The sequence below is a fragment of the Centroberyx gerrardi genome, chromosome 15, assembly GCF_048128805.1.
Source record: "Centroberyx gerrardi isolate f3 chromosome 15, fCenGer3.hap1.cur.20231027, whole genome shotgun sequence".
Taxonomy (NCBI): Eukaryota; Metazoa; Chordata; class Actinopteri; order Beryciformes; family Berycidae; genus Centroberyx; species Centroberyx gerrardi.
This window is the reverse complement of record NC_136011.1, coordinates 20,654,948-20,671,213: the sequence shown is the minus strand read 5'-3', so window position 1 is coordinate 20,671,213 and position 16,266 is coordinate 20,654,948. Positions and strand designations below refer to the sequence as shown.

Below are 16,266 nucleotides of genomic sequence, written 5' to 3'. Positions count from 1 at the left end.
AGACACCCACCCTTGTCCCTGTCTCTCTGTTTCTGTCTCTCTCGCTCTGTCTGAGTGTCTCTTTCCTCTCTTTCTTGTCCACACACATACACACACACGCACACACACACACACACACACACACACACACACACACACACACACACAGAGATACACAGCTCACACCTGTTGCAATACCCAGACAGAAGGAAAAATTTATCAATAATCCAGATAACTACATAACTTTTAGGATTGATCATTTCTTGGTAATGGTGAAAGTGACGTATGAAAACAGGCCCTGCCGGTCGAGGAGGCACCTAAACAGTTACAGTGTAATATGAAACAGTCACTGGGTTGGGCCTGATTCTGCTTGTCAGACTCAGCCGTCGGCGGGCCAGCCTCATCCGCCCGACAAGCCCAGCCCTACAGGTCCCCAAACAGGTTTCTGTTGAATCGACTGCATCACACACTCGGGCGGGGCGCTTCTCTCTATATTCGGCTGAAAGGTGCCACACGCCACACCTAGAACACTATCGCTTTGCGCAAATACGCACAGACTGTGACCGGACAGACGGACTTACACCGCTCGGCCGCCGCTTCTCTCCGTCTCTCTCTCTCTCTCTTCCCAGCTCCAGACACCTCCTCGTCGGTCATGTTCCGCTGTGGGATCGCCTACCCCCGCTGCAGGTGGATCCTGCCCCTGCTGTTGCTCTTCGCCATTATTTTTGACATTATTGCCATCGCCGCCACTTCGGGATGGGTTGAGGACGAAGACGCCAAGTCGCACTACGCCAGTATGTGGGAGCAGTGCCGAGGCAGGAATGACAACTGGGACTGCAGGTCGCTAATGGAGAACTGTAAGTAGACCGCTCATGAATAGTGTCGGTAGACTCAACGTGTCTATAGGGGCAAATTCTGCTGTAGTTGTTCCTAGAGCCTATACTAGACTACAACAGGCTGTTCAAAATAATACCGCCAGAGCGCCGAGACATTTGCTCGATGATAAACCATAACATGACTTGATGCAGTAAGCGCTTTGCTGCGGTGTAAAATTCAACATTTACATGCCATTATAACTTGAAGGAGGAATCTACCTCTGACCTAACATGGACTCGTCTACCCAGTGCTGCAGGTTTAGGGAAGAGGTGGGCCTACAGTCAGACAGACTGAACTTTGGTCTTCACTTTGATAAACTCTCTTTTATTATTTTTGCAACCTGGGCAGAAGCCTAGACAAAGAGACAGAGTTTAATACCGGCGCCGTGTAAATATTCTAACAGCCTCTTCTTCAAGTTAACCTTCATTATTTCATGCCCGGAGAAATATTTCTTGAACCTATTTTTGATCAGATCCTCGTCCAAAAACTAGAACAGGCTCTACTGTGAAGCAGAGACCGTGTAACCTGTGGCCTCTTCTAAAAAACACTCAAATCCCATCATAGGAAAGTGAAATCAAATCAAATGCGGTGTTATTATTGCCAGGAGATACAGCTCCATGTGATTTGGCCAGATAATGATTTGATATGAGCTGTGGGCCGATCTCATATCAGAACGATTTAGTAATACACTTAATAAAATGATATGAAACAGCCACTGTATTCCTGGCCAGGATAGCTGCATTTACAGCATGGCTTCCTTTTGTCGTTGCTATTGTATGTTTTATCTCTTTTAACACGGTGTTTTATTGAATTTTTAGTTATTTTCCATTGAGAACACTTTTTTCTCCACTAGGCTACTACCTCTACTAATACTAATATTACTGTTAGGCTACTACTGCTAGGCCTACTATTACTACTAGGCTAGTACTACCTCTACTACTAGTACTACTAATACTATTACTGTTACTACTACTACTATTACTATTACTATTACTACTAGTACTGCTAGTATTACTACTAGGCTACTACCTGTACTACTACTTATAATAATAATAATAAACCATATGAGCTCTGTGAATCTCTGTAGGACAGTCATTAGACAGCTAGTATTCAAGCCTTAAAGTTTCCAAAAACAAATGATTGGATAATTCCATTCCAACCTTTGCAGACAGTGGCTTGTTCCTTATTTTGGGTGAAGCACTCTGTTGGGTGCAAATATTCAGGAAGTTTGAAAACTTTCCTCGTCAAATAAGCCTCAGGCAGATTTTGAATATAAATGCTTGTTGTGAGTGCACAACAAAAGGGACGAGGAGCTGATTTCAAGATGGCTGCCTATCTGTCAGACATGTTAACACTGATATGGCTATTTATAGACAAACTGTTAATGAGTTTTCCTCCACTGTGGAGGTCCTACCAAAGACAGACAGACACACACACACACATACGCACACACAGATATAGTAGGCTACAATGACACTGAACAGAGACGTGTCTTCCTCTGTTCTCTGAGTCTCTCTCTCTCTCTCTCTCTCTCTCTCTCTCTCTCTCTCTGTGTATTAAGTTTGCCAGGTAGTGCTTCTAAAGGGGGGGGCATTGTGTTCAGTGCTCAGTGCTCAGTCATCAACAAAGACAGTATTGTTGCTGTTATCAGGATGTAGTGAAGTCATCTATACTAGCAAATGGCAAATAGCTCCATATTGAGGTCTGAAAGCCTTACATGTGTGCTACGACACACGGGCAGCACTTGGGAACATGCTGCAGATGGGTAATTTTATCAGCAGTTATCATGTATCAATGGCTACTTTTCAAATAGAGGCCGCACTGCTGTTTAATGGTATGAACGCTATTGATCAAGTCCTTGTTCAGACCCATAATAGCCATTCCCAATAGTAGTGAAGCTTTTATATACACTACAGACTATGCGCTGTATACGCAACTGTTTTAAGTCATTACTACCTAATAAACTGAGTGCTATCTTGTATCTGTCCTTTTCTTTTTTTTTTTCTTTATTTATACAACAGTCCTCATGGGCTGCTGATGAAAATAAGCCTTTGTTATCCTCTGGCGAGCTCCGGTACATTTATAGAAATGTGTAGCCAACTTAGATGCACTGCCCATGTAGATAAAAATAATATAGTAAATTGTCCTTGGCTACATAAAATTGTTGCCAATGTCATTCTGATATTGAAATGACTGTCATCTTCTATCGATCTAATCCTCTAAAAGTATTCCTTTTGCTATTTGTGTGTTTTATTGTTTGCGTGTGTTCCTGCACACGTGTGTGTTTGTTATTAGTCATATGATATTATAATGGGAAGTTACATAAAATGAAGTCTATGACGTAGTTGTTATGGTATTTTTGCATGTCCAGACCTCTCCACACCTCGTTTCACTTCACTTCAGCACTGGAACAGCAGCAGTAGAAAGGTCTGATAGGCCATTTGTCAGAGGTAAAACACAAAGAGAGATGTTTGAAGGCAGTGCCATTGATCAGGTCTTTAAGTATTGAAAACACCATTAGAAGTTGTCTTCATTGATAAAGTTATGGGCTGTTATATGTTTTTCTCGAAGTGTTTTCCTGGTATTTTGCATTTGCGATGAGTATCTGGTTTGATGTTTTCCATCGAGTGGTTTCGTTCTTTGTAAGTAGCTGTTGTCTTTTTGGTCACATCTTATTTAGAAAATGTTTTATCTCAGCAGGACTTCAGTGTTTAAATAAAACACAAACACAGCAATCACAGAACTGCAACATCCTGTGTGTCTGCCAACACCAAAGCCCTTCTAGGTCTGGGTCATGGATTAATTTTCGTCCTGCGGCCCCACTGAGCATTGTTGTTCCATGGCTCTACCCTAAATAATTGTGGGGATATCTTGGTGGACAGAAGACTTGGAAAAATAAGCAAACAACATGACTAGTACAGTACATGTGTGTGAATGTGGGATGTGATGAATAATGGCATCGGACCAAACAAAGTCCCTGCCACAGCCCTAAGGCTGCTCCCTAATTTATAGATAGGACGGCAAGATCCACCTTATTTCCAAGAAGAGCAACTCACCTTGGAACTATGTGAATGGAAATAAAGAAGAAATTAGCCCACACACTCCATACACTCCAACACAACTTTGATGTTTTGAGCCTACTGGCCCTTCGTCAGGTCAAAGTATCAAAGTATGAGAATTAACACACTTTTGAGTCTTAGCATGAGCATGTCAGTGGAGAAAAGTATAAAAAGTACATACAAGGTTTATTATGTGAGTTGCAGTACAAACTGAATAAATTACATAAACAATATGAATGAATAAACTGTCAACAATCACTTCTGCAATTAAATTCCAGTTGACTGGTAGGAAACTGTGAAGGGAACCATGCAGCGAAGATGAGAAGTTTTTCACTAAGCTAGAAAAGTGTATTTTCCAAAGTACGAGTTACAACCCTGACATCTGTGTTCGCAGTGCCGGGAGCTGCTTGCTGGACAGGTGTTCCATTAAAATCTATTCATGCCAAGCGCAGGGCAGAGGGCTGATCCCTGCTGATTGTATGAAAGCCTTATTCTGAGAGGTTTGATGAATATTATCCTTGACTTCAGGACCAGGCCTGTTCTGAAACCAACAAGCTTTCAAAATGCCTCCCGCAGTCGCAGAACAAACACTCTTGTCATGACCAAGGGTTTATTAGGATATTAGGTTTATGCTGCGTTCTCTTTTTAATGTACAGTATGTGTGCGTGTGTATGTGGGCAAAACAAGATTAAGATGAGAGCGAGAGTATAGTTTAATGTCTTTAGTTGTGATCAGAAGAGGAAAACAGATGGTAAACAGCTGGATGCCATTAACTGAGAGTGACAAGGACAGGCAGTTCTAGCATTCAGCTATCTTGCACACACCCACACACAGGCACACACACACACTCACACACACACACACACACACACACACACACACACACACACATACACATACACAGACAGGCATGTTCCCAAGGCATATTCAGTACATTCCCCCACCTCAAATTGAAAGACACATAGACACACATGTGCAAACACACAGGCATTAGGGGAAACACATACAGCCATGCTAAGCTGTAGTACGCGAGCTAATAAAAGGCCCTGTGCTTATCGGTAAATTGTGTTGGAGCAATTCACATGTCGATTGATTTGATGGAGTTCAAACCACTGCCTCTTATTTATCAACACAAACATCCCTTAGTGTTGCCAGAGTGACATACAGGCCTTAAACAGGCATAATCCTAATGGACCTGTAGTATGGTTGCATATTTAAAGTCACAATGAAATGAAAAACCCTAACCCTAACCCTAACCCTGAGTTTTTCAGCTTGTTAGCTAATTCCCCATATCATAATGTACACCTATTTAACAATAAATGCCACATTTTCTCACATTCTACCACCAAAATCCCATTACTTTCACTTTATAGAAAACAGTGTATTTTTAGTGATACAGGGCACACCAGTAGACGTACAAATTGCAACCAATAATACCATCACAGATTTTTGAATAATTTTTTAGACACAAATTGAACCTGCAAGACAAACGATAAACAAACATGGAGGCTTGTTTAGAAACAGGAGTACCTTATTATTTGAGTGTGTTTCCAAATTGCATTTGTTACTCTTGTTTGCATTTTAAGTGTTTCTTAAGCTATTGATCAAATCCTGTTTCTCCTGGGTCTCCACATGAATACTGCGAAAATGTAGTAATATGTTAATCAAGCTTGAAGCCCAGGATGATTAATTATTTGGGTCCTGATTTGAAAAATTTAAGAATCCTTTGTATAAAGAGCGGTGGAGGTTTTGTATTTTAGTGAGTTTTAATGCTACTGCTATTAACAGGATATTGAGCCAGTTGAACCAGTCAGGTGTGTGTCTGTGTGTTTGTGTGTGTCTCTATGTAGTGTATGGCATGTGGGAGCATGATGTGACAAATGCCTGAGGCTTGGGTGGGTATAGGACAACACCTGAACGCTACCTGATCACACAAACACACACGCACACACATACACAGATGTGAATAATTTAAGGTGTGGGCTGATCTCTGTGTAAAAGGTGCTCCAGTAACAGTAAATTATGTGTAACAGTGAGTGTTGAAAATCCACACAGTGAGCTTACCATGCTTGCATCTGTTGATTTACCTTATAGAAAAAAATTAGGATTACTCATTTACAGCACGTATTCAGCATTTTGAAGAGATGCATATTGCATGTTTGAAATTTGACCCGCATGTTCCTATGGCCCTTCATGCTGAGGGTTCAGGTTGGTTTTATGACCCTAGAGGGCCCATGAAACCCATTCAAAACACATTATATAGTTTAGAAATTGTGTTTTTATAGATATGAGGTGTTCCCCCAACAGCAGCAGAAGATTTTGACCTATTATACACGGTGAAAGTTTCCCTTCAAACAGCAGCAACTTTTGTTTGTATGCGTCTTTCATATCATGAGTATGGTAGATCTGAAATTAAAGTTCTCTGTCAGAACATTCCCGGCAGTTTTCGGGCCAAACATCCAAAACCACACATGATGGGAGCTGTCTATTCTAGACTTTGGAGGTGAAATGATATATCGGTGCTAAAGGCTCCTTGTAATTACAGTATGAATGCAGCTTTACCCGACGAGAGATAGAGAGAGAGAGAGAATGTGTTGTTAAGGGTGTGGTGGGTATGTGTAGCAAGTACCACCCCAGCCTCTCTCTCTCTCTCTCTCTCTCTCTCTCTCTCTCTCTCTATCAGCATTCAACTCCCTAATCTTTTGGAATGTGCTGTCATGTATTTGCGTTTCCTCTGAACGCTGCTGGAAGTGACCGGAAAGTCGCCGTCGGGGCTGCAACAATGACTAAAGACCATCTAGAAAGACTCCATAATAGATGACTCATTTATTTTCAGAAACAGAGTTATTTTTATTGCAAAATGGTGTCAAAAAACAAGACAGATTTACAGATTTGCTAATAAACATATAGTACTAATCAAACAAAACTGAATAAGGCTTCACAGATATTAAAAGTACATCTTGCTTTGTCATTTGTCCATGTGTAATAACCAATTTTTGCTTTAAATGCTGCAGTTGTAGGAAACTACTGCCATAGGTAGAACAGTGTTAAAGGCCTTGTTTGTTTGAAACTGATAGAAGTGAATGGAGATCTGAGGGTGTGTTGTGAGTATGTATGTTAGTTAGCATGTAACTAATGTGTGTTTGTGTGTGTGTGACTGCAGCTTGGGCCCCGGCAGTTGCTGGTCTGATGATCACCGGCCTCCTCCTCCTCATCATCGCCTTCATCATCTCCTGTGTGGCTCTGTGCTGCACGCTCAACATTTCCCTCCTGCCGCTGATAGGAATACTGCTGTTCGTTGTTGGTAAGACACACACACACACACACACACACACACACACACACACTGTACGCACTCATACTGCTGCTCATCCTTGATAAGTCACACACTTGCGCACACACACCTAAACACACAAATATGACGACTCACTTGAAAGTTAATGACAAATCTTTAAAGTAGAGTAGGGAGGCGTTGACAATAAGAGAAAATGAAGCACGAGCTCCCACGAGCCTGAAAATCCTTGACAGTTTGTACATTTGAGAAGAATGATATGAGACCATAAAAATGTTTGGAGTGCAGTATGACATCCAAAATCACTCTGTTGCAGCTGTATTAAATTAGATGATGAAACCAGTGGCTCTAAATTACAGAAACTGGCTTTTCTAGGAGTCCCAGATAAAAAGAAAAAAAAAGCCCTAACACTCAACCATAAGATTAAGCCCAACCCATAGAGAACAACCCCTCTGGTCTTCACTGCAACAATATTTCACAATATTATATCCACAGAGAACATGTTTATGCTTGCATTGTATATGCTTTGCAGAGTTGATTGAGGGATTTAACGGCTTCGCAAATAATCTTAGGACAGTCTTAGGAAACAGGCTTATATTTACTGACTTTATAGGATCATGTGGAAGGTAGTTGTTTTATCATGTCTGGTGTTGATCATAGTTGTTACGGCTCAAGGTTGGGGCCAAAAAGAAAAAGGTTAAGTGTGGCAGGTCAGCTGTAAAACATGCCGATTTTGATTGAATTTGACAAAAGAAGACTTAAAAAGTCATTGGAAGGTCCTGAAGTGTGTGAGTTTTTTTGGACGTAGGGCGGGGGGCTGACAGACTGCGAGGGAGTGCGAGGGTTCAGGGACGGGGGAGAGAGAGACGAAGGCTGACAGTATCCGCAAATCTGGAGAGGAGTGAACGTGGGATTGGAGGAAGAGGGGGGGGGGGGGGGGGAATGTAAGACCCGGCCGGTTTTTCAGAAGGGTTGGATCTTAAGCGGGAGTGAGAGACGGAGGGAGAGAGCGAGAGGAAGTTTATGTAAGAATCCCGAGGAAAAAGAAAAAGAGAGAATAAGATCCTGCGTGTGAGTGTGAAGAAGAGAGGGTAAGGAAGGAGGGGGAGTAAGAGAGGGAGGGAGTGGAGATAGGGAGTGCTGAGAAGTGAGAGTGAGTTGGATGTTTGCGAGGGGGAGGGGAGGGGAGGGGAGGGGAGGGCGGGGTCATGGTATGACGTTACCATGGGAACAGCCGAACGTTCAGTCTGCCTATCTGACTGACTCACCCCTCTGTGAGTGTGAGATCATAGGACAGAGCCCGACATAGACACACAGACACACACACACACACACACACACACAATATCCCTCCCACATCTTTTGCCTGCCAAGTTAACAGGTAAAAGGCCTGGTCGTAATTCAAAGGCATTGTTAACATGTCTGCTTCAAATGTGGATTAAATTTAGGTTGCAGTTGCTTCACACTGCTGTAGCTACAGAGAAACCTGGCACTCGGCTCCCCAAATGCGGGACAAGGTGACTCATGTGTCAGTTAGGATCTGGGAAGAATAAGTGAAAATGAAGAAAGATTAGGAAAAATTATTAGATTATCACTGCAAGCTGCCCTCTGTAATGCTGCTGAGCCCAGTCTAGCCCAGCTTACCAGCACAGCAGTCATTCAAAATAATACCAGTGGTTTTGACCTGTGGGTTATATCATTCATCTGAGATCATTGTTCTGCACCTTTTTCCAATATTGAGGTAATCTGGTGGCTACTTTGTGCTGATTTATCACTTATAAATATCTGAAAATGTATTTTAGACACAGGAAAACACACTAAAATCCTCACATTTGTTGAAATAGCAACACTATCCTGTGAGGTATTCCTTTTTCCTAAAAGTGGTGCCATAACACAGTCCCTGGTGAAGAGCGTCCTCTTACTCCTCTTCGGATTATTTATTAAGGCACAATAAAATAACTTTTCAGAGAGGAAAATCAGCACTTCACAAGTAAGCTTGGTTTTCTTGTGTCTTTCAGATATTTAAAGTCACAAGGAAACAGGAAAAACATTTCAATGGTGTCTTGCCTCTATAATTCAAAGTATTTCCACTTGAATGGGACTCTTCAAAAGTTGTCGGGCTGGACCAGAATAAACATGGAAACTGACTCAGTGTTTTGTGCGTACCTTTGAGCTGTCACAAACTTGGGATTCTCCAAAATGCATAAATTCCAATGCAACCTTGTTGCCTACGGAAAAGGAAACATTGTCTCTGGGGGTGAACAAGAAAAATGCACCGCTGTACCATGTTTTGCCATTATGTGATGTTCAAAACTCTGTGATGATATTATTGGCCTACTGGTACACCATGAAGCAACCACTAAAAATACGTTGTTTACCAGAAAGTAAATATAATGGGATTTTCATGTAAAAATTCAGCAAAATATTTTTGTAACTTTTTAGGCATTCATTGGTAAATAGGAGTATGTTATGATATGGAGAATTATCCAACAAAGTAAGAAGTCATTTTTCATTTCATTGTGATTTTAAAGTACATTTTCAGATGTGCTGACAGCCTGACTCTACACACATCGGCTACCAAAAATATCTCAGTAATTGTGTGAGGTATTAACATGGTGTGAAGTATTAACTCCTACTAAGTGGAGAGTGACATACAGTCGGTGTCGTCCCGTTTTTGATGAGGTAAAATACGGATTAACGTCAGTGAACTCTCTAGTTGTTTGTGTTGGGATAAAGGAGCACACCTTAAACCCTGCTTGCCCTTAGGGGGAAAGGGCGTAGCATGTTACCTGTCTGTCACTAACACAGAAATGTGAATCATAGGATAGTCAGGAAACACGACATATTACTTTTTCTCAACAGTTGTCTGGAAATGCTTACAATATAATTATTACTAACACTGTTGCGTTTCAGTGGGGGATCTGATCTCTGTCAGCGAATCCTGACTCACGTAGATCTCACAGATGTTCACATGCTGAGGAAACTATCACAGCCTCATGTGAAAGTATTTACCACACCCTCCTGTTAGCGTCATTGTTGTCTATCTGTCCGACCGGCTGCATGTCTGACAGTACGGCTGTTATTCCGGCTCTCTGTTTTGTCAAATTGTCAGTCTAGTTGACTGACTTTCTGCCTGTCTGCATATCTCAGTTCATTTCTCTTCACTTGGAATAGTTTATGACTTCAGTAATATTTAAAAGTGAGTTTTACTTTCATGGCAAAAATCAATTTGCCAGAGTAGGCATCAAATTTTTCAAATGGTTGATACCTTATTTGGGAATGAAACTGTTCAATTATGCAGCAGTTCAACATTCAGTAATGTAGTATCTGACTCATCTGTCTGTTGCACCGTCTGCCTGTCATTTTGACTCTGCCTGTCGTTTTGACTCTGTCTGTTGTTTTGACTCTGTCTGTCGTTTTGACTCTCTGCTTTTCTCACTTCTGTGTCAGCCTCTTCTGACCTCTGACACAAGCAACCCCTCTAACTCCTTAGAGAGGTCCTTAAAAAGTATAAGGTCTTAAATCCAGTTACTAGAGGTCTTCTTTTTCCCTAGCCGATGACAGGTTTCTTTGTGCTCCATGTTCACTCTTAGATTAAGCCAAAACAGGGTTAGTAGTACAACAGGCATCCTATCTGATTCACTAAACACAGTTGGGCTTTGTATCCCTTAACAATTAATTTCCTTTTTCTTTTACTGCCCATTTGTAGTTTCAGAACTTTCACTAGCCATGTTCAATCAGAAACAGGCTGTTTTTGCCAGTTTATCTACCCATAAAGTGTATTATTACTAGTGTTCAGGACAGATACAGAGACAACACAGCAAACACCCACAGTTATACCCTTCAGTAGTGAGCAAATAGGAATATTCTGAAACTAGAATGATTAAAAAACACTTAAAAAGTCTTAAATTTGGCTTTCTGAAAACTGCAGACACCCCGTAGAATATTTTGTAAATGTGTGTGCTTCCAACTCTCTCATTCTGCTGTATAGGTTTGTGTCTCACCTTTTTCCTCTTCCTCTCTCTCCATCCAGTGGTTCTCCAGTTCATCGCTCTGATCATCTACCCGGTCAAGTTCAACGAGCTGATCTTCGAGGGGAACTACGACTACACCTGGGCCTACGGCTTCGGCTGGGGCGCCACCATCCTCACCATCGGCTGTGCCATCCTCTTCTGCTGCCTGCCGCGCTACGAGGACGAGCTGACCGGCCTGGCCAAGACCAAATACATCTACTCCTCCGCCTAGAGACAAAACCCACCCACCTGGTCAATTACAGTCTCTTCCACTTCCACTTTGAGCTGGATCTGTGCTGTGCTGGCCACTGAACATTCCTATTCACATTGTCCCATTTCACCAAAGATCCAGCAGGTATGGTGGCTCAGTTCAGTTTAATTTGGTTCGGCAGTGGAAAAGTCAATGCCATTCAAGAGTGGAGGTAGAAGTAAGGGATGATGCTTATTGGAACTGGACTGCGATTGGACATTGTTATGTCAGTTTAACGTAAAGACCTCCATGTTTTTAAGTCAGCCCCATAAATTATGGTTTCTACCATAGTATTTTTTCACATTCTATATTTGAATTAAACATATTCCACATTTTACCTGCAAGTTTTACCGGTAATTGTCAATGCAAGATCACCCAAGTGCACTTAACATAAGGGATGTCATTCTGTAAAGCATAGCTTTAAGCTTGTTTCTGTTTTTCTTGGAAGACCTTGGTTCCAATATGTTAGAGCTGTATTTGATTTTGTCCCATGTGTTATAAGTAGCTTTTCTCATATGTATCCTAAATGCATCTTATATTCTGTATGTTGCTGTACATAAGGTAAGAAGGAAAGAAAGACATGGATTTAGAAGCTGAATGTAAAAAAGGAAATGTACATGTACTTTAATCGTTGCATTTGGACATTTTTGCCCCTTTTTAAGCATTTTTTAAGCATTTAATCTGCTGTTTCAGAATATTGTATTCTTATTTGAATATTGTATTCTTATTTGCTCACTACTGAAGGGTTTAACTGTGGTTGTTTGCTGTGCTGTCTCTGTATCTGTTCTGAACACTAGTAATAATACACTTAATGGGTAGGTAAAGTGGTGTGAATTTTATGAAATGCCTATAAACTTCCACCCCAGTTCATTCTGTCTCATCCAAATTTAGATAACTGGGGTGAAAATCTCACACCATAGTTTTTCTCAGAGGTTTTCTCAGGTTTCCAAAGTTTTTTCTCATTAAAGACCCATAAATAGATTCGTCCACGGCCCTCCATTTGGTAACATTTTGTCCCAGAGACCCCTTTTTGAGAAGATTTTCATAATCACCCGTAGGTTGGGAGATAACAGTGGAGAGTGTGAAACCTATTATCAGAATAGTCATTCTTGTATATTGTGTCATTGTGCTAGATTTTTGTGAATTAAGCCCTTCCTTGTTTTGCTTGGGACCTCCTGAAATCCCGTCAAGGGCCTCTGGGTGTCCTGGGAGCCACTGGTCTAGAATATTTGGCCTGGATAGCAAAAATATCAGTTCAGGAAATCCTCAAAAATCTTGTATTGATCATGCACCCTTACTAGCATAAGCTTGCAGTTTTTAGACAATCCAAACTGACCCGTTTTGCCTGGCTTAATAATGATGTCACATGTCTAAGTTTTGGTTTAAGGGGAACAATGCAAAGAGAGAAGCAAAATCCTGTGTATTCCAAATGCTGGAGGTTGGTTGCCCCAAAATAGGAAGAGATAATTCACCTTAGAGAATGCACTCTATACCAGGTCTGTGTTCACATTGACTAGAATAGTTATTTCCTTTTATTGTTTCTTTTACACCTTAAACAATAGATGTCAAATGACAAGGAAGGAAAATTTTGTAGATTTTTCCAGACTATTGGAACACTGTTGATACAGGTGTGAAAATGCTTTTGCAGCCTCTCTCATGGACACAAATTTGGCGTAATTTTAGAATAAACCATTTTCCAGATATGAGTATTTTCTAAAGCCTCCATGGGTTTTAATAACCCTCACATGGCTTAACATCTGCTGGCTTGATGAGACACTGAAACTTAGGTGTACAATCTTATGATATACTGTGTGTAAAACATGTGCCTTAACTTCTTTTTGATGTTGTATTGTTGAATTCTTGAATGCCCTATCAGAGAACTGTAACGCCGTTGGACTGGTTTGACAGACACATACTGAATCCTAGAAGATGTCATCAATCATTTCAGTTAATGTCAAAATTGAATTAATTATCAAGAACAAGGTTTTTATTCACATATGGAAGAGTGCTAATGAAAGATCATTTGTGACTTCTACATTGCAATGAAAAAACAGTGTTTAAGGGAACATGAGCAATGATCTTTGATTAGTAGACAAAGTCCGTGTGTGGCTTTTCCCATCTGACTTGAAGGATAGCTTTATCTGAAGAGATGTTTTTTGTAGTGTAAGCAGGCAGAATCTGGATTCATGTCTTTTGTCAGAGAATCAAGCGTGGAAACTGGCTTTTGTACACTGTTACCCAAGGTGGCAGGTCAGAGCCAGATTGTTTACACTTCAAGAAACTCTTTTCCTCTTTGCTGTCTTTAAGGTTAGATGTTAAAAAACACGCATTTTACCAGTGTAAACAGGGCTTTGGGCGAGGATGAAGCTGTGTCTGCAAAATCAGCATTCTCAATCTTCATTAGTGACTGTATGGGTATATAGTAGATCATGTCTTATTCATCCACTTCTGGAGATCACTCAACTGTTTTTCTGCTGTAGTATGAATTGATTATTTTTGGCAGTTTGTGTATTTTTTATGCAATAAAGACTTTCTTTTTTGAAGATGTTCGATTTTCAGACTGATTTGTGCAATATCCCGACAACTTTTAAGTTGCGTTGGCTGGAAAATCCAGTTGCAGCCTGCACATAAACGTAGTTCCTGTCACAGTTTTTGGTGCAATACTTAGGCGTTGTCACCAAACTCACACACACACACACACACACACACACACACGCACATACATAGAGGAGTAGAGTTGATAAACATCACACAAACAAAGTCACCGATGTGAGTCATGCATTATTACGACGTGCACACACCCAGTGAGCCGCACCCTGGGATAGGCCTGTGTGAGAATTAGACTTTGCTCAGCATGCCTTGACAGCTCTAGTTTCAGCTCCCGGAAAGGGTGGAGACAGAGAGAGAGAGAGAGAGAGAGGGAAAGGGAAAGAGAGAGAGAGAGAGAGAGGGAAAGGGAAAGAGACAGCAGGGTTCAAGATAACAGTGTGAGATAGAGAGAGAGGGAAACTAGAAGAGAGGGAGGGAGAGAACAAGAGAGAGGGAAAGAGAATGAAAATTGGGATAGTGTTGCAAGAGGGAAATAAAACAGAGACAGTGGAGCAGATAAGGAGTAAGAAGGAGAGGGGAAGGGAAAGAGACAAAGACAGGGATCAGCCTTATTGTTTAACGACTTAAAGCAGTTCAACAGAGAGAGAAAGAGTCTTGTCCTCATATCAACCAAACTGACAGATCTGTTTACTCCAATATACATTTTCAAGACACATATTAAAGTAAAGGAACTCCACGACCAGCCATGCATTCAATAAAATTTACTGATTTAATGTGTGATACGTTCACAGGACAGTTGTAGATTGTGGATATTTGCAGACTGTGTCACACCGACCCCTCAGCTGGCTAAGTTTGTCTGCTGTGCTGAAGGTGAATAAAGTCCATATAAAGGAAAGATATCCACACACTCAATGCCATTCTGAATGATTACAGTTGAGCTTTTGGCGACTCAGTGACACATGTTGAAAATAGCATTGATCTAAGTGTGAAGACATTTTCCCTTCATAGCCGCTTATTGTGAAAATGTGATAAATGTCCATCAATCCCACAACCAATCACTTGTGTAGCAGTGGACATCCTGATCCTGGTTCACATCAGTATTACAGTTTGATCACAACAGGATAAACTATTCCACACTTAGGTTAGTGTTAGAGACTGGTTCTTCCTGTATCTGTGTGTTTCGAAATATAAGCCACTAGAGGTCAGGCTTGATCAGTAAATGATCCTCTGTGGCTCTTGCATCACATACACAACCCACTGTGCTTTTTCTCCAAAGCAACTTGAGCTTTTAGAAAGTATTTGCCCAATATTAGCCCCAAAAACGATATATGAGAATTAGTGAAGAAACGATGTGAAGGTAATGTCATCCCGTACCCCTACACAAAGCTGTGCAAAGTGATTTCAGTGGGAGTTGGTTTCGATCCACCTCCGAGGTGCTTTCCACCGAGGAGGAGAGCCAGCAGAACGTTGAGATGTTCCCCTCCACAGTTCTCCCCAGGGTTCTCCCCGCTGTTCTGCCACCTCATACCAGGACGGGGCCCAAGGGTGTCAGAGGGAACGATCTGGGTTTAGAAGTCAATCCGAGGGACTGGCCGGACTGTCAGAACACAACAGACGAATGACTCTGGAGGACAGAAATGTATGTAGGTACGTATTCTGAGGTTTATGGATTAATGTACCTGGATAATCAATATAATATACGATCATATGACTAATGGAAATGATTTCACTGTCCTTATGTAATGTATGCTGAAGTTGCATCAACCAATTTGTGTTATGCCTTTTTTGGATAGAGTCAGGAAGTTTTCTGTGCTGTTATATAGCTCCATGAGATGCTGAATCAATTTTTTTGCATGTTTGCCTTTATTTAGTAGTACACCGTAGAGAGAGACAGGAAAGACATAGTATACACCTTAACTAACTGAGCCACCAGGATGCAGCAGCTTTTTTAATAAAGTATATCTGTTATGTAAATTAAAGCGCAGCTGCTGGTGAAGAAAGGGCAACTGGTGTCTCTTGGTGTGACTGATAGCTGCTGGTTGATTTCACCTTCTGATGGTTATGCTCAGTTAAAGTCTCCGTGGTTTGGCCTCCACTTTCAGCATCTTCTTAAACTTCTTCCCGGTAGCATTTGCTTTAACTTGGGAACTGAGTCATCATAGGGGACCTGCATATTTCGAGAATACCTTCTCTGCTGACTCTGTAGATCAGGATCAGATGTTCTGTGAGGCCAGCCCAGACAGGTGA

At 41.3% G+C, this 16,266-nt stretch overlaps 1 protein-coding gene across 1 annotated transcript; it reads left to right on the top strand.

Annotated features, from left to right (window-relative positions):
- Positions 1-429: 429 nt before the first annotated feature.
- perp (p53 apoptosis effector related to pmp22) lies at positions 430-14,012 on the top strand. Its single transcript, XM_071899467.2, has 3 exons — positions 430-836; positions 7,078-7,218; positions 11,240-14,012. Exons 1-3 carry the CDS (start codon positions 632-634, stop codon positions 11,449-11,451), a joined length of 558 nt encoding a protein of 185 aa, XP_071755568.2. The 5' UTR covers positions 430-631; the 3' UTR covers positions 11,452-14,012.
- The last annotated feature ends 2,254 nt before the right edge of the window (positions 14,013-16,266 follow it).